A 17,852-nucleotide genomic window follows, 5' to 3' on the forward strand; every position below is an offset into this window, starting at 1 on the left:
CCAGGCTGTGATGCGTCTGCTGGGAGGATTGTGCTCAATGATTGATGATGGGCCGAGTTCATATTCCTGACCCCGGTTCTAAGGTTACTTTAGCGCTGTGATACTCCAGGCAGTTTATTGACGTTTTCTGAAGCTGGGGATCCACTGCCTTGTATGAGAAGTAAGGTTGTTTCTCTCGAGCAGGGCGATCGACGTCTGGAATCTTAGACCTGGCAATGATAGCAATGATGTAGGAATCCGCTATTCCTAGGAATCACTCGGAATACTCTAGGCTTCACGATCTGGGGATGCTCTCAAAGTGGATTTGTATGGGCAGGCCTGTCGAGACTCGATGACGTCGATGGATGACGCAACTGGAGCCGGTCAAGCATGGATTCAACACGCCAACATTTGCTTGTCACAGCAGTTTATTTAAAGAGCAGGCATCTGCTGTGAGGATTGAACCCAACAGCGAATCTCCCCGGTGGAATATAGCGAATATCGACCTAGTTACACATCCTCAAACATGTCAGACAATTCGACGTTGATCAGGACCTCCCAGGTGCTGGGAATCACAGCTTCTGGGATTTTAGCCGGTACGAAAACCATCGCACGGCCCCGAGACCAGAGCAGCTCTAGCTAACAAAACACTCCCAGGTGGAATCCTCAACTTCTCTACCGTCCTTGTTCCCACCCTGCTCCTCCCTGCAACAACCAGCAGGCGCACTTTCGACTCCTCCTTCCAACCAGGCACCCCAGTTTCCCACATCACTTCGCAGTGGCACCACGCATACAGCCTGGGCAAATCCTTCGTCCCCCTCGCTTCCCTCATAACCGCCTCCGCGTACTCCTATCTGTCCTACCACTTCCGCCAGGGAACGCTCACCCGCCAGGGCAACGTCGTCGCTGCGAATTATTACCTCTTCGCCGCCCTGCTCACCGTCCTTCCCGTCCCATTCACGCTTTTGATCATGAAGCCCACAAACAGCAAGCTGATCACCAAAGCGGAGTCTGCAGAACGGGAAGGAATCGTCGCTCACAAGGAGGGCGATGTCCAGAGTGAATTGAAAGCTTCCAGGGAGGAGGCCGAGGTGCAGAGCTGGTTGAAGACCTGGGCTAGCTTGAACACGGTCAGGGGATTGTTCCCGTTTGCTGCGACCATCTGTGCTGCTATTGCAACTATTTCATAAATTGCGTGTTGGAGCCTATGGAATGAACTTGATGTGAAGGGGAATGTACCTCAACCCATGTACTATACAATATGATATTTCAGAAATATTGACTGCAACGAATCCGAGGAATTGATTAGCACAGTCCAGCCACCCAATGGAGGATTCAAAACACAAAAGCTGATTAAAAGTTCCGCCTCTTTTAGTAGTAATTAACCCTTCCTAGTGTAGCCAGGGAAATTTCAATTACAGGTGGCAACGGGAGGGAATTGAAACCCAGAATATGCCATTATTCGAACGACTTCAAAAGGCCACCCTCCGTAATAAATTAGAAAGCCAATGTTGGACGAGCTCGATTTCTTCAAAAGAAAGATTCACTTCTCATGCTCCGTTAAATCAATGCTGGTGTCATCTGTTTCGTCCTTTCCCACCGTTGCCCATAGGTTAGATTCATGCATACTATCTTCGGTCGTCGAGTCGTCTGTATGGTGGGTATCCGATGCTGCCTGGTCCTCTGTAACAAACCCAACATTCTTTCCACCACTTAACTGTGGTCGGGCTTCGTCGAGAACGTCGCCATTCCAAGCCTTGCACTGCTTAGCAACTCCTCCGCAACGGAGGCACATCCAACCTTCGCCTTCCTCCGCTTCAAGCTTCTGCGTAATACAAACGAAGCAATAGATGCACCCGCAGGGCATGGCTTCGTAAGGATTTGTGATATCCGTTTGAGCTGATCCGATGATCCCGCCGGACGCGCCGCCTATAGCCATTACATCGGACTCTGATGATGCTGTAGGATTCTGTTCTTGATAGCAGATGGCACATGTCCTTTCTGGCAAGAACCCTAATGGACCTTGATTTCTCGCCTCTTCATCGCCTTCGTCCTTTGCGCGAAGCGAGGACACTGTCTTTTTCCAAGCTCTCGAAAGCCAACGGCGCCAGCGGCCAATACCAACAAGTGGTAAAAGAAACAAAAGGAATTCAGTAAAGGCATGCCAAACGAGTTGCCTGTTAAGGTATTCGAATGATACCTCACGGCTGACCTGCATTGACGGGGGAGTTAATCGCATTCGCAAAATACGGTCGACCAGCGTTCGATATTTGCCATTAACAAGGAAGACAAGAAACGACACAAAAGCGGCCATCGAGTGAACAGTTGAGGCAAAATTTGTTAGTTTGGCAAGTGATTTGACACTTGGAGACGGCTGGATAATACGAGGATTAGCAATCTATGCGTGCAGCCTATACGGTATACATACTTCATCATACCCTCCCTCTTGATCTATTATCCAAGCGTCCCATTTGTCCCATGCATAGCGTCCTCCAACGGTCAAAATCCCGTACAAGACTTTCTGCCACTTGGCTGGCTGTCTGTATACCGGGCCCTTACTTCGACTATCTGTGTACTTGAGGTTCTGTAGTGCTGCGCCATATGAGGCATTATGATCCCATATCGACAGCTTAAATAGAATAGCACGAAGGGCGAAATCGATTTCGTGCGACCAATCCTCTCGCATGTGCCGCTATCACAAGAAACAAATTAGCTCAGCCAGTTACCTTCGGGTCCAGCAAATTAGTTTTCTCTCACCCCAAGGTATTTCAATCCTTCCCCAACCTGGCCTTTCAGGAGTCCTAGGAGCTCCTCGTCCAACAACTCAGCGTCAACCTGCCCAACCCTAAATGCCGGGCGTGTTCCCTCTCGGCCCTTGACCGTATCCCATAGTGCAAACCCACTATCGGTAGCTCTATTCAGCGGGTAAGGAAGGTTTCTGATCGCTGGGGGAAGTCGAGAGGATGGGTCGATTCGGGCATTCCGCGCTTCAGCTTCGCGCTGTTGTCGGCGCTCCAAGACACGAGCTTGTGCTGCAGCAAAATTCGCCGAAGTCATCGCAGCATCATCTTGTATTTTCAGCTAGTTGTATTATAATCAGGCCATCAACGATCGAAGCGTGGAATTGATAGCCAGTCACCATCACGGGAAACGAGCTTTCAGGCGCGGTTTGACCACCAAAACGGAAGCCGAGGTCTGGAGCTCGCCCGCGGTCACGTGTGCTTGTTCCGGGCCGACTTTATCGCCGGCAACCACTTCAACGACGATGAACACGGCATTTATATGTTTCGGGATCGAACTTCAGGCTTGAAGGGAGACAAAAATCGAGGCTCTTCTACTCAGATATTTACCTATCACGTTGGGGATCCGCAATATATGTAAATGCCATGAATGCAGAAGCAGATGACAGCCCGATTGCGAGTATACCTTTCTTCCTTCTCAACAGCCAGACAGCGGCAATGTATTGACTTCATCATTCTGGAGGGCAGACTTCCCTTCTTGACGATCTAGTGCTGAGGGATCATAAAAGATCCGGATGCACCTTGTAATCACTAATAAACTACCTTCAATGGGTTTTTTTCTCCCCGGAATCTGAGCCGTGGTTCATCGGGGCGGGCATCAATACGACGGTCCATACGAGTGCTTCCGACTTAACTATATGTTAGATCGAGGGATCAAATCGCATTTGCCTCCCAGTGTCTGCCGGCGGAATGAGGTTTCATAAAAAGGTCATGTGAAGTAATCCTCGTGTGAATTGCGGGTTAGCCAGAAGCTTTGTTTGTAAGCGCACGCAGCTGAGATTGTTTACAAAAACATTTCTTTCTGTTGATCCTGTAACCTCAGGTCTGTCAGTGTCTTGCATTCTCCCAATTCATTCATGCGGTTGGTCCGTGCGTATTGATGAGATCCTTCTTTGCTTCACCTAGCGTCATTGGCTTGTGATGTGTGAACTTTGAGGTCACTGGTGGGGTTGGTTTCCCTCCCAATAGTCTTATTCTTGGGAAGCTGTGCTGTTGACTCTGAAGACCTTGCAGCTCCATAACTCCTCTGCCTGCCATGCATCCGGTAATCGAAGTCCCCGGGGAAGCAAATCCTTTGTCGTACCAGACTGTCCTCAATGCTCTAATTTCCGCATCTTCAAATACTCAAATCCAGGTGCAGACAGGCACACAGCAGCTTCAAAATTGGGAGAAAGAACCGGGGTTTTACCATATACTACAGGTATATCTTAGCATGACTATATGATCTTGCCTGACGCTAATTCGTTATTTCTGCAGGATATCTTTACCAACTATTCCGTCCCTGAGGAGGCTCGGTACCTCTCGATCCTCCAGCTCAAGAATGGCGTTGACAGATACTGGCGAAAGACCTCCCCCAAGTAGGACCTGCTGGCCAATTCAACGACGGATGAACCTAATCGCTAACGAGCTCCGTTCGCAGTGCACTTAAACCAGACGTCAAACAACAGATAAAGAATAGGGCTCTAGAGGCTGGCGTAGTCGAGCCGGTACCCCAGCTCGCCCTCCACAATGCCCTCATGGTTGCAAAGATCCTGCGACTTGAGTTTCCCACAGAATGGTCAGTAGCATGCTCATGGCTAGTCCTGCCAATTGAGAAAATGCGGATTGCTAATGAGTTCTCCTTTACGGAGTAGGCCAGATGCTATCCCGAAAATTACCCAATTAGTCCGTTCCTCTGTTGGACCGGTATCTCATTCACTGCAGCTTTCCCGCTCGCTTCTAATCCTTCTACAAGTAGTTAAGGAACTGTCGACGGGCAAAATGCAACGAACTCGAAAGCCCTTCCAACTTGTAGCGCCTGAACTGTTTCACACACTTGCCAACATTTACGTCCAAAAAGTGGAAAGCGTGTTTTGCCTTTTGAAGGGTGAAGGAGTAGACGATGCTGGTGCCTTGGAGTCTGCTAGACAAAGCCTTGTTGCTTTGAAGATCATTCGCCGATTGATCATTTCCGGATATCCAAATCCTAATCGGGACACCGACGTGCAGCAGTTTTGGTCTCTCACTCTCCCGCATTTCGCGAATTTCGTCAACGTTTCAAAGCAAGAATCGTCACCTATTAATACCAGTGTTGCAGCATTGGTCAGCAGACACGCGGTTCAATTGTCGAAACTGCACTTGGCCATGGTCAAAGACCACCCAGCTGCATTTGTGTTACTTCCTCAATCCATTGACATGGCAAAGTACTACTGGGACCTAGTTGTAGAACTGGGGAAATCGTATGGGGCAACTGATCTTCAGCAGCTGAAGATTGGTACGGATGGCGATGCTGCTGATGAAGAAAAGACGCTTTTAGAGAAACTCGGGCTTAAAGGACTGCTTTTGCTAAGAGCATGTGCTAAACTCGCCTTCCAGCCAGTTCAGACATTTAAATATCAGTACCCCGAGGACAAAGAGGAGAGAGCTGCAGCGGTCAAGCTGGTAAAAACTCAGCTCCTCGGGGAAGAATTCGCTGTTCAAGTCATGGAACTCCTAGTTACTCGATTTTTTGTCTTTCGGGCAAGTGACTTGCGAGAATGGGAGGAAGAACCTGAAGAGTGGGAGAAGCGTGAAGAGGAAATCACAGACGCGTGGGAGTTCTCTATCCGCTCATGCTCTGAAAAGTTATTCCTTGATCTCATAATTCATTTCAAAGAGTCACTGGTTCCCAAGCTTTTGAACGTGTTTTATTCATATGCCAGTAAGTGTCTCAGGCCTTTGGAATTGGGTTGCTCTAACGCTTCTGCAGCTCCGCATAATCAAAACGTACTTCTGAAGGATTCCCTTTATGCGGCGGTTGGGCTGGCTGCTGCGTGTTTGGAGAAGACTCTGGATTTCAACGCGTTTCTATCATCTACGCTTATCCCAGAAGTGCAAATTCAACAACCAGGCTATAATATCCTTAGGCGGAGAATTGCTATCTTACTTGGACAGTGGATGCCAGTAAAACCGGGCGAATTAGATAGAAATTCTGTCTATCGGGTTTTCCAACATCTCCTCGACAAAAATGATCCGATCAACGATCAGGTGGTCCGGGTTACGGCTGGTCGGCAACTGAAAGCGGTCCTAGATCCATATGAATTCACAGCTGAAGGCTTCTTGCCATATGCCACTCCGATTCTTCAGTCCTTGATGAATCTGATCCAAGAAGCTGCTTTGCCAGAGACGAAAATGGCCCTTCTTGAAACTGTTAGAGTCGCCGTGATAAAATTGGAAGATCATGTAAGTCCTCAGGTAAACCGCATACTTTGCATCATGGTGCTAACCGAATTATCAAGATCTCCCCTTTTGCGGATCAAATCGTCACCCTACTACCACCTCTGTGGGACCAGTCTGGAGAGGAGCACCTGATGAAACAAGCAATACTGACACTTTTATCTTCCATCATCCACTCTATGAAGCAAGAATCCGTTCGGTATCATCCACTCGTCGTTCCGCTCATCCAGAAATCAACTGAGCCAGGATCGGTATGTTTCCTTGTCCCGTGCACTCTTGGTACGAATTGTTTCTGACCAGGCTTTCTATTAGGACTCTCTCGTATACCTGTTGGACGAATCTCTTGACTTGTGGTATGCCGTTCTGGCGCAAACCCCAGCTCCGCCGAGCTCACAGATTCTCTCACTCTTCCCGGCTCTGTTCCCCGTTTTCGAAATCGGCACCGAAAACATGCGGCAGGCCCTTGAAATCACAGAGTCTTACATTCTGCTTGCTCCCCAAGAATTTTTAAATGAACAAGTCCGCTTTCGCCTTCTTACAGTGTTAGAGCCGTTTGTCCGCGTAGACGTTCGACCACGCATCGGCTTGGCACCTTACCTCGCATCAGCCTTAATACGGATTGGGGAAACGGCTCCAAATGCAGACGAACAAACTTATGCTGCAATTGCGGAATCATTTGTGAGCAGCTCGTTCCTCCAGACTCTTCTTTCCGGCTTGCATGAGGCGCACGAAGCCAGCTTTTCAACTGGACCCAAGAAAAAATATTCGTCTATCGACGGCGTTGCGGAAACCGACTACTATTCCGTTCTTGCAAGGCTCGCATTAGCCAGCCCAGCTGTCTTTGTCTCAGCTATCAGGGCGGCAACGCACTCGATTCCCGAAGAGCAGACGCTTAAGTGGCTGTTAGAGGAGTGGTTTTTCCACTTTGATAGCATTGGCGATATAGCGACGAAGAAGCTTCACACATTAGCACTCACTCACCTCCTCTCGCTGGGTGGTCCTTCCTATCCACCGCCAGCTTGTTTTCTGAATAGTCTCCAATCCTACTTGAACATCTGGACCGATGTGATCACCGAATTAGCAGATGATACGGAGGGTACATCTGACGGCCGCGGGGGAGACTATCTGGTTAATTTAAATAATAGCGGCACGTATAACCCTGAGGGAAAATATCAAAATAATGAGCCTCCTGAAACCACCCGCCGCCGTGCATGGACAGTTGCGGATCCCATTCACCAGATCAACATACGTGAGTTTGTCACTGAGCATCTTCGTGCTCTAGTCGGAGCATGCGGCGGCCTTGATCGATTCCGGGAAGAATGGCTGGTCAACGTGGACCGGGAAGTGGTAAATGAATTTGCCAAGTTGGGTGTCTTCTGATACAAATTCTCCCCATTGCCCTGCATGGTTTGCATTTCAGGTTGGTATCAATCAGGACATCGATTTGGCGACATGGGACGGCGTCAGTCGTTGGCGTTTGCAGTCGGCTTGATTTAAATGGAATGCTTCCTCTTTAATGGGTCTGTTCATAAACAAGATCAAGCGTTGCAAGCATTTGAAGCCTTATTCCAGTGGATTTGATTCATGATGGACCTAGTAGAGTTACTTCTAGTTGGGAGTTTCAATGAAGACAATCTTGTTTCACAGATTAACTCCCATTTCGATCCTAATTCAATCTCGAAGCTGTCCTAAGAGTAACTTATCCCAGAGAATAATCCAAAGGGCAGCACGTCGCCGATGTTGTTCCGTGAATCACAATCACCTTCGGATCGGCTCCCGAGATAAAATCCCGAGCAGGATTTAGTTTATCCCGGTGCAAATCGCGCCCACATCGCGGCCGTCGAGTCTGTTGAAAGGGCGAGTCGAAGAAAAGAAGAGAATCCATGGATAACGGACCCCGCATCCCACGGATCTCTATCCGTCAACGAGGCCGATATTAAAAAAATGCCACCCCCGACTTTCTGTGTGACCAAGTCTGGAATCCCCATGCCAACCTCCCCTCCCTCCCCTCACCGTCTCTCCCATCTTCAGCTCGTGAACAGCAGTGCGGCCAATTGATTAATTAAAAAGAAATTAGAAAAACAAGGTGCTCTTCGACCCCCGCAAAAGGCCATGACCGTTTCCACCATCCCCCTCATCCTGGACAACAAGGATGTCGTGACACCCACCACATTCGCCGTGAACAGCCCCGGCACGGGCACGCTTGTCCACCAGTGCAGCAGCGCTTCCGTCGACCATGTCCAGCGCGCGGCGGACTCGGCGCACGCGGCATTCAAGCATTGGTCAAAGACGAAACCCGCCGTCCGCCGGGACATCATGCTCAGAGCTGCGGAGATCTACCTGCGACGAAAGGAGGAATTGCTCGGCTACTGCGCTGAAGAGACGGGCTCGTCGGGCCCGTTCCCGGAACTTACGTTTGGTCTGAGCCACCAGTTGCTGAAAGATGTAGCTGGGCGAGCGGCGGATATCGAAGGTGTTGTGCCGCAGCTGGTGGAGGACGGGCAGAGCGCGATTGTTTACAAAGTGCCGTATGGTGTGATTCTGAGCATGGTGCCCTGGTGAGTAAATTGAAAACTGCTTGTAGCTACTATCTAAGATCTTTCTTCTTTAGGAATGCTCCGTTCCCTCTCGGAATGCGCGCAATCGTCCTCCCCTTGATGGCGGGTAACACGGTGGTGCTGAAGGCGTCGGAACTATCGCCAAAGACATTCTGGGGCATTGTAGATGTCTTCCGCGAAGCCGGCTTGCCGGACGGGTGCCTCAATCTGGTTTACATTCGCCCATCGGATGCTGCCGAGGTCACAACGGCTCTGATTGCGCATCCAGCTGTTCGCAAAGTAAACTTCACGGGAAGCACGCTAGTAGGCAGCATCATTGCATCCACTGCGGGAAAATATATCAAGCCTGTTTTGCTGGAACTCGGCGGCAAGGCAAGCTCCCTGGTGCTTGATGATGCTGACCTCAAGAATGCCGCCACGCAGTGCGTGCTTGGAGCCTTTTTAAATGTGCGTCAGACGCCTACCTTGAGCTCTTTGGACTTGCCATGGTTGCTGACCTCTTTTCTTACCGGTAACAGGCTGGCCAAATTTGCATGTCTACCGAACGTATCATCGTCCAGCGAGCGGTGGCAGAGAAGTTCCGCTCCATCTTGGTCGAAACAATGGAGAACATGTACCACCACGAGGTTCCATCCCCGGTTCTTATTAATGCCGCACCTGTAGCCAAAAACAAGAAGCTTGTTTCCGATGCATTATCCCGAGGGGCAGGGATTGTTCACGGAGACCCTCACCGGGAGGAGTCGTCAGACACCAGAATGAAGCCAGTGATCCTTGAGAATGTGACTCCGGATATGGATATACACGCGACGGAGTCCTTTGGTCCCACGGTTGCCCTTTTCGTCGTGGACACGGAGGACGAAGCCATTGAGCTGGCGAATGACACAGAATACGGCCTGACGTCGGCAGTGTTCACCACCAGCCTGGGCAGAGGATTGCGCGTGGCTAAACAGATCGAATCGGGGTAAGTGCCGTCATCTTTTGCAGTCAAGCTGGCTCTGTGGGTTGAGACTGACTGTTGGTGTTCGCCTAGTGCGGTTCATATCAATTCGCTGACCGTCCACGATGAGCCCGGTTTGCCACACGGTGGGCTCAAGAAGAGCGGATTTGGTCGCTTTGGTGGTACCAGCGGTCTGAATGAGTTCTTGACCACAAAGTCCGTGACTTGGATGGATATCTAAACAAGATCAATAATGCAGATATCGTAGAAAGAAATCCAGAGACATTGCTTGCTCTCTGGTGAGGGTGTGGGTCAAGTTTTAGCCGCTCTGTTTCCGCCGCAAGCTTGTCTCTCGACAGCTCGACAGCTCTGAAGGAGTTTGAAACCTGGAGGCGGTGAGACCAACTCCGCTTATATGCCTTGTAATTACTAGTTTGGAGGTTTTGCGAAACAGACTGTCAAAAGAAAAAAAGCCAAAGGAGGAAGAGAGAGGTGTGCAACGGAACTCGAGAGAAAGTAGCCAGGATGCTGGCATCCGAAGCCGTTGACAATCGAATGACTCTTTTGCATTGATGTTGGTTCCGCATGCAACAGTTTGCCAGGAGGGTTGGGCACTATCGATGCCAAATCCTATGCGGTTGTTCCAGGGTGCTCCCTGCCATCGGGATGTCTCCTTTTTTCTTTCTCCGGCTATATGGTAGCAGTAATATGGAGAGCCCACTGTTCCCACAGTAAGAGTCATCCAACGACCATCACCAGGAGTGCGGAATAATACAAAGCTCTTCCCACACGCTAAGAGCGAAAAGTGAGGCTCCATCAGGTCCAGTTCTGGCTTCTGGGGTTGTGATGGGCCATGGGTACTCGGGAACGGAGACTCTGGCTGCTCCAGAGAGCTGGCTAGTTTGCTCTATATTGGGGCTCCTATTAATATAGTATGCCTCCAGGCATCCCTACCAACGAAATTTGCACGCTCTCCCTTGCAAGCGGAAAATTTGGCAAGGTTTGGCCCTTTTCAATAATTGCATCCACAGCGTTCAGCTCTGACCAAAGCGTTTATTACACGCGACGAGATGAGCAGGTCATCGCTGAACGTGTCTCTGGGAAAGTGTGGCAAGCGATCGACGGCCACGCTTGCGTGCTTATGCAGGAAAACAGTTAGGCCGCAGTTGTCTCATCGTTTCTCTTATTTTTTTGTTTTTTTCCGTTTGCTCTTCTCGTGGCAGCCTGCTGGCTCGAAAGAAAAGGGGCAGTCGGAGTTTCTCTAGTCGAATGGTCCGGTTGGCTGCATGGATCAAAGCGTTCATGCCGTCGAGCGCCGCCAGCCGCACCATGGATCCACGCATTTTTCGCCGGCCTGTCGCAGTGGACGGTTGGTGGCGAACAGAGGGACATGTTGCATTGTTCTGACTATTGAAGAATGCATCTTCAGATTCTGTCAACTTCCGGGATCGACTCCCAGGATCACAACCAGAGATACTCTGTACTCTGTCGAAAGCAACAAAACACCCGGCGGCGACTCAAAGTTACATTGCGATGTTGTCACGCGTTGTAACTCTGGCGGGGCACGCAGGCCAACCACGCAGGGTGTAAGAATCAGCCCGTATTGCCGCCGTATTGCTCCCCCACAGAACCGAGCGTGACCGTACAGCCCCGCCGGCAAACACGTGGGCTGCGCTCTGATTGGCCCGTGTGTTTCCGTGCAATTTCGCCTGGGGCTTGGCACTGCCCCGCTAGCCGGGCTGGGCCTAGCGCGGCGAGTCTTGTTCCTGGCGCTAGGCCCGGAACGGCAAAGTGTCAACTTGCGAGCCTCCGCGCCTTCATTTCTCGCGAGCCTTTTCTTCGCGGCCGCCCGCCTTTTGCTCTTCTTCTTCTTCTTCTCTTCTTCTCTCCATCGCTGCCGCTGTGCTTCCGTCGTTGTCTCTCCCACTCCAGTCGCTCTTTGACTCCCCCATCACTCCTGAGGACCCTGATCCTTCGCTCGCTATTGAATCCCCCCCGACTCCTCATCCTATCTAGATATCATTAATTTCTTCCCTCGCGAAGCCGACACCGCACCATGAAGTTCACCGCTGCCGTCTTCACTGCCCTTGTGGCCGTCGTCGCTGCTGTCAGACAGCCAGATTACTCCAAGCCCCCCCATGGCAACCCCATTGCCCTGCCAGGCCTCGCCGAACAGGTCCCCGCCGGCCAGGAGTACACCATCACCTGGACGCCCACCAGCCCCGGACCCGTCTCCATCCAGCTCCTCCGTGGCCCCAGTGAGAACGTCGTGCCCATCCAGGTCCTCACCCCTTCCACCCCCAACACCGGTTCCTTCAAGTGGACGCCCTCCCTCTCCCTCGAGGCAGATGTGAGCCGCTACGGCCTCCTTATCGTCGATGAGACCACCGGCGAGTACCAATGGTCCACCCAGTTCGGCATCAAGAACGACGCGCCCCAGCAGCCAACTCTCTCCGTCACCCGCACTGTCATCGAGCCACCCCAGAGCACTAACACCGATGTCGTCACCATCACCACCACCATCTGCGAGGAAACCACTGCTCCCTACCCAACCGGCACTGCCCCCGGCACCATCTCCTCCGTCTGGCCAACTGCTCCCACTAGCTACCGCGCCTCGCCCACTCCAACCATCCCACCCCCATTCGAGGGTGCTGCTGGCCGCAACGCCATCAGCCTCGGAGGAGCGTTCGTCGCCCTGGCTGCCGTCTTTGCTTTCTAAATCTCTTTCTTAATATCTGACGACCCGTCGGTGCTTCTGAGAGCGGTATCTTGATGAGCCACGTCCCGTGTTCTCGCTTCTTCTTTTGCTGATCTACGATTTTCGTCCCTGGTTCGATGCTCGCCCCGGGGGAAAAAGCACGATTTGCCGGCAAAGGAGGAAAACGGACCGGTTAATGCGGAGGAATCTTCTTCTTTCTAATCCATAAAATGGAAAGCATTGGTTGATTTCGCCTGTTCCTCTCTCCTTGATTTTGTGTCATTCTGTATTGAGAGTACATAAAGTATCTTTGATCCGATCTTGAGGAGGGGCTTCCAACCCGTGTTGAAGCAATTTCCTTTTCATCTTATTTCCACACTTCAATTGTACGTATTTATTACTTTCACGACCATGGTTTGGGAGGGGGGCAAAAGACACGGAAATTCCAAATAATGATTGACCTTTTTGCTTTCCGCCATCTTGTCCACAAAATCTCCGCTCTCCGATCAATGATCATCCCTTCTTGATCAAACTGAAGCTTCTGCAAAGCTCAGTTGTCTGACCTCATCGCGCGTTGTCGATCACCTCAACAAGCACGTTGCTCTGTGCTTTCGCGTCAAGAGATTTCCCCGCGATCAGCGTGCCTGTTGGTCCAATTGTTCCTGCAGATCATCCATCAGCCCGGCCCGTGGTGACACAAGGCAACTTACTGCCCGTCATCGTGGAACTCTTCTCGAAGGACTCACCAAAAAAGGACAGTATGGAATATCGTCGTGTTTTTTTTTTTTTTTTTTACCCCAAAGGTCGACAATTGATCATGAATGTTCTTTTTCGTCTGGTGTTTGAATGTTTCACACGTCTGTCATGAATAGTTCCAAAAACACATCCCCTGTTGAAACATGTGAGCCGGGTCAATATCACCATTCAACATTTGATCTTCAACTGTGTCACCACTCCAGATAATATTTTCACTAAACTAATTGTACACTGAAGAGCTCCAAAGCTTGGCCCTCGACTCTGTGAAACGAAACAAGTGCTCCGGAATTAAACTAAAATGCAACTAATTTTCATCCAAGTCGTCATCATCGTATGAAGTCGTAAGGGATTAAAGCACCAAGAGATATGGAAATGAAACAGGATCCTGGAATATGGGATCCCCTAGCAAACGAAGATGATGTCGAACTGCTCTACGGGCGATTACTCTCCTCGATCGACATTATTCGACCCTCTGCCAGGAAGGAGTTTTACTCCGTTTCGCAATAGACATGCGTACACCCTGCACCTCTTCCTGTATCCAATTCGGGCCCAATCGCAGGTAGGAAATCATTGCGATCTGGTGTCTCTTCTATGGCGCACCGATGCATTATCGATGCCGGGCCATCTTTGACCGCTAGCCCAATGGCTAGCGCAATCGCAAGGGAGAATTTCGCCCATAGTCTAAAAGAATGTGGAAGACTAGTGCTGGATATATTAGCAGGCTGTTCGCAGTCGCGTGAATCGCTACTGCTAGATTTCGACCGCTTTCTCAGCTCTTGTATAGACAGCCGAGTCCTGGCGTAATTCCGAACAGTCCCATTGGGACCTGCGTGACCAAGATTCCCTGGTCCAGTTGACTCTGTGGACCAGTGGTATTGAGGTGACCATGCAGCCTGCTCTCCCAGGGAGCGCCTAAACCATTCATTCCTTCTTTGCTGCCCTAGAATTAACCCAAGAACCCACCAGGGTAGTTTCCCTATCTTCTTCCAATTAGAGTGCCATGAGTTGAACAGGATACGCTTTGCAAGGACGATCGAGCCACGCATGATGTCGCGGAACCAATGCGAGTCTCCAAAAGTGTTTTCAGGGCTCGGTCCTGCCTGTGATTTGGCAGAGCTAAATTGCCTTGATTCAAGCGGACTAGTCTCAGAGCTCTGGATGCCCCCGGGAACCAAGTCGCGTTTGTTCTTGCGGTAGGATCCGCCGTGTACAACGACAGTCATAGCTGCGGGAGAATACGAATCGTTCGTCACTCCATGATAAGACAGCCGTTTGGATGGCTCAGGATCCGGACGCGAATGACGAGTCGGTGTTTCGAAGAATCCTGATGGGTGTAGATGGCCGTTGGGAAAGCAGCCATCCTCGTACTCTTCGTCAAAAGGACCGCCTCCATATGGGACCTCTGCGGGGTCAGACAACTCATGACCAGATATCGCCTCCTCGAAGGATTGATACTGGTTATTGTTCCCTTCTAGAGCATTGAGGGTATCTTCGTGAAACTGAACAAAGTTTGAAGGGCTGTGCCATTCGTTCGCCGAATAAGTACGAGAATGAGTTGCGTAATCATTGTTGTCAGCCGGATAACTTGGGGTCGACGGTGACAACAGAGATGAGGTAGCAGGTAGGATGAATGGCTTTAATGTACAGGACCCTGAGGGGAACCGTCGCATTCTCCGGTGTCGTCGTGGAAGGTCGAGTGGCAGTGGGAAAGCGGTCCCCCAGAGAGATGGGCTAGATAACTGGGAAATCGTGGATGATCGTTGAGAGTTGTACAGGCGTGTCGATGCCATGGAACAGGAATCACCCAGGCCAGAGTCGAGCGAGCCTAATTCTGACATTGGTCTTCGATAGGTCGCTGTTTCTATATAATTGATGTCGAGGTCAGGAATTTCGCTGGGAGCATCCGGGCCGCCATCGGTATCCTGGGGATCCGATTCAGGCATCATCAAGGGCTGGAAAAGCGGTCGCCGGATTGGCGACAGAGGTATCCGAGAAAACATCGATCTGGGCCTGGGGGTCCGACGAATTGGGTCGTCGTCCGGGGAGATAAATTCGGATCCAATATTTGTCCTACAACCTTGTTCTGATTTCGCTGGAGATTGCGCAAGCAGACCTGTCAGCACGTCGACTCTCTTCTCAAGACTCCTGTTGGTCGAATTGACGGCCTCCAGGCTTCGCAGCCGCTGATGATCCATCTCAGCTTCCCATTGGAGTTCCTTGATTTTGTTATCTTTGGTCTCCACCTCTCGCTCCAACAAACGTAGTTTTGATCGCAACTGGGATTCCCGGTCAATCATCACGGCCATTTCCTCCTTCAATCGATCCTCAAACCGATCCTCCCACTCCGAGAGCTCCTGCTTCAAGAGTTTGTGTTCAGTACTCAGGGCCTTATATTTCGATGCATGATTATTGGCCGTTGGAGAATCGCCAGAATCGGTGCGGCTTAACGAGGCAGCCAGTTGAGTCTCTAAATGTTCTATGTATCGAGACGTCCCGCGGCTGACGATCCGAGTCGAAGTTGGCCGCTTCTGACGATCAAAACCCGTGGAAGGGAGTCTATCTGTAAAAGGTGATAGGTTATTTGGCCGCATCGTTGCTTCTGGAGAAAAAGGTTCCAAAAGAGGTGTTTTGGGACGGGAATTGTCGAAACGCAGGTGCGAAGCGTCCGCGGCTATCGTGTCGTCCTTGTCCAATTCTTGAAACAGCGTAGAGACGAAAGGACGCGCTGGCTGCGGCTTGCGGCGTTGATTAGAAATCTGAATCTCCCGTAGAACCCTTGTAGATTTTCTTTGTGATACATCCGCTTCTATTTCATCGCTCCCTATCACAAGGCGCCCGTTTTCCACACTGCAATTTTCTTTATCCTCGTCTCGTTCTCGCAGCCCAGCAAGGCTCTTCTGGACTGCGAATTGAGGACTTATCGGTCGATGGGCAGGAAGCAAGCCGCCGCGAAAGCCAGCATTGCGTAGCTGCAGCCGTCGATTCTGTCGACTAAACGGAGAGTCGAATGAGCGCAGCGTCGGCGACGTGCAAGGAGAACGATTGGGGGTGAGAAAGGAACTGCTCCGCTGAGAGGAAGGGCTTCGTCGCTGTTTATCACGCGGGGAGGATGTGGAGGAGCGCGATAAGGGGGAATCAGGATCGGACAGGATACTGGAGTCCATAGTTTGGGAAATGAGGCAGCCGTCTTATTCGACGTCGTCTTGTCTCCATATCGCGTCTGAAGGGACTCGAGAAAGAACGGCGGCGCCGATTGGTCAATTGCCGGGAGATCCTTGGGCGGACAAGATCATAGAACAGCCATCAGCCGAGGAATCATCAGTTGCGTCTTTAATGGGTTCAGGGTTGGGCCTGTGCAAATGCAGACTGCACGATGCCCGTCAAGCAGTCCCGAAGGTTGAGGTTCGAGGATTGCTGCAAGCGGAGGAGTTGCGGTGTTGCCCAGGGCACCTTCCCAAGGCAGTCTTGCTCGTTGTTTCCCTCTGAAGCCGATGTTTTTGTTTGTTGTTTCCGCTTTTGTTTGTTTGGCATGTGGTTCCTGCCAAGAACACAGTGGGTTCCTGCTCCACTCGGCAATTTGCGCATTTTCATCCCAATTTGGTCCAGCAAAAACATCGGGATTGATATTATTGTGACACATGGGCGAGGCGACGAGGTGGAGGGGTGGTCGATCCGCGTCTAACACAATAGAGCTATTCTCATGTGAAAACCCCCAATCATATCCAATTAATGGGCCTCAATGGCAGGAGACGATTGAAGCGCAAACAAAGCAAACAAATCAGTATCACGTGCTGAAAGGCGGTCAAAAATTCCTCGGCGGCATTATTTTTGGGCTTCCACTCTGATTGACGAGTACAGACTTCAACAACGCAGAGCTGTTCACGGGTTTGTATTGCGTGTTCGGCGATTGTCCTGTCTTCTAGCAATAATGGCCCAAGGAGCGGTCAAGAAGTCGAAGTCGGCATCTTCCACTGCCAAAAGGTTGGCCGTTCCTAACACCCTGTCCATCTCCCTCAACACACCGGCCAAAGACTAACCGCCAATTTTTGATAGACCGTCCGCCCTGGGCCCTAAAAAGGGTGCCCGTGCAATTGCCCCCAAAAAAGCGGCCCTGGTCAAGCAGAAAAAATTAACAAAGGTGTGCAACATCATCCTAGGCCTGTTCGCCATCAACCTGGTACATCGCGGACACGAAACGGGAAAGCTGACGCCATGGGCTGTCTTTAGAAACTCTCCGCCGGTCTTACCGCTAAAATGGAACGAAACCTCGCTGAGAAAGCAGGTCACTTGGAACTACTCCGTGGGGGGAAGAAAGATGGCACTGGCAAGAAGAAATGAGTGGTGATGGCTGGATTGCCGGGAACATAGAATTGAAAACGATACTGATCTTCGGCGACTGTATTCAAAGGAGCGGTGGTATCCTTGCCTGGTGGATCGTGCTGCGCCTAGTTAGGCCTACATTTCTGCACCTCCGGTTTTGAACATCGGAACGGTGACAAACTTGCACCTGGCCGCAAAAGAGTAGCCAGGTGAGCACTTATGACAACCTCCACCATGCCTTGGTATGGCGTCAACGTACGTCGTGGTCATTAATGCAAACAACTAAGATTTTGACTTGCATCTTGCGGGCCGAAACATAGCGTTGGACTCTCGTCCACTTAGCCATATATAAAAAAGCAGATTGGAGCTTTTTGTTTCTCTGTTACCAC

The 17,852-nt window shown here is 50.8% G+C and overlaps 7 protein-coding genes across 7 annotated transcripts; 5 read left to right on the forward strand and 2 right to left on the reverse strand.

The window, feature by feature from the left end:
* Positions 1–505: 505 nt before the first annotated feature.
* On the forward strand, positions 506–1,169 carry UREG_01800 (uncharacterized protein; the record flags this gene model as incomplete). The annotated part of the gene is made up of 2 exons (XM_002542238.1): positions 506–575; positions 637–1,169. The coding sequence occupies 2 exons, from the start codon at positions 506–508 to the stop codon at positions 1,167–1,169; spliced, it is 603 nt and encodes a 200-aa protein (XP_002542284.1).
* Positions 1,170–1,522: 353 nt separating this feature from the next.
* UREG_01801 (peroxisomal biogenesis factor 2) lies at positions 1,523–3,036 on the reverse strand (the record flags this gene model as incomplete). The annotated part of the gene is made up of 3 exons (XM_002542239.1): positions 1,523–2,353; positions 2,408–2,671; positions 2,737–3,036. The coding sequence occupies 3 exons, from the start codon at positions 3,034–3,036 to the stop codon at positions 1,523–1,525; spliced, it is 1,395 nt and encodes a 464-aa protein (XP_002542285.1).
* Positions 3,037–4,035: 999 nt separating this feature from the next.
* Positions 4,036–7,574, forward strand: UREG_01802 (uncharacterized protein; the record flags this gene model as incomplete). The annotated part of the gene is made up of 7 exons (XM_002542240.1): positions 4,036–4,200; positions 4,257–4,357; positions 4,420–4,557; positions 4,634–5,679; positions 5,728–6,200; positions 6,257–6,445; positions 6,507–7,574. The coding sequence occupies 7 exons, from the start codon at positions 4,036–4,038 to the stop codon at positions 7,572–7,574; spliced, it is 3,180 nt and encodes a 1,059-aa protein (XP_002542286.1).
* A 732-nt stretch (positions 7,575–8,306) lies between these two features.
* On the forward strand, positions 8,307–9,930 carry UREG_01803 (uncharacterized protein; the record flags this gene model as incomplete). Its single annotated transcript, XM_002542241.1, has 4 exons — positions 8,307–8,752; positions 8,806–9,199; positions 9,271–9,713; positions 9,783–9,930. 4 exons carry the CDS (start codon positions 8,307–8,309, stop codon positions 9,928–9,930), a joined length of 1,431 nt encoding a protein of 476 aa, XP_002542287.1.
* Positions 9,931–11,745: 1,815 nt separating this feature from the next.
* On the forward strand, positions 11,746–12,408 carry UREG_01804 (uncharacterized protein; the record flags this gene model as incomplete). The annotated part of the gene is made up of 1 exon (XM_002542242.1): positions 11,746–12,408. One exon carries the CDS (start codon positions 11,746–11,748, stop codon positions 12,406–12,408), a length of 663 nt encoding a protein of 220 aa, XP_002542288.1.
* A 1,223-nt stretch (positions 12,409–13,631) lies between these two features.
* Positions 13,632–16,307, reverse strand: UREG_01805 (uncharacterized protein; the record flags this gene model as incomplete). The annotated part of the gene is made up of 1 exon (XM_002542243.1): positions 13,632–16,307. The coding sequence occupies one exon, from the start codon at positions 16,305–16,307 to the stop codon at positions 13,632–13,634; it is 2,676 nt and encodes an 891-aa protein (XP_002542289.1).
* A 764-nt stretch (positions 16,308–17,071) lies between these two features.
* Positions 17,072–17,481, forward strand: UREG_01806 (uncharacterized protein; the record flags this gene model as incomplete). The annotated part of the gene is made up of 3 exons (XM_002542244.1): positions 17,072–17,124; positions 17,197–17,320; positions 17,371–17,481. 3 exons carry the CDS (start codon positions 17,072–17,074, stop codon positions 17,479–17,481), a joined length of 288 nt encoding a protein of 95 aa, XP_002542290.1.
* Positions 17,482–17,852: the final 371 nt, after the last annotated feature.

This window comes from Uncinocarpus reesii, genomic scaffold (genome assembly GCF_000003515.1).
Source record: "Uncinocarpus reesii 1704 scaffold_1 genomic scaffold, whole genome shotgun sequence".
Lineage (NCBI taxonomy): Eukaryota > Fungi > Ascomycota > Eurotiomycetes > Onygenales > Onygenaceae > Uncinocarpus > Uncinocarpus reesii.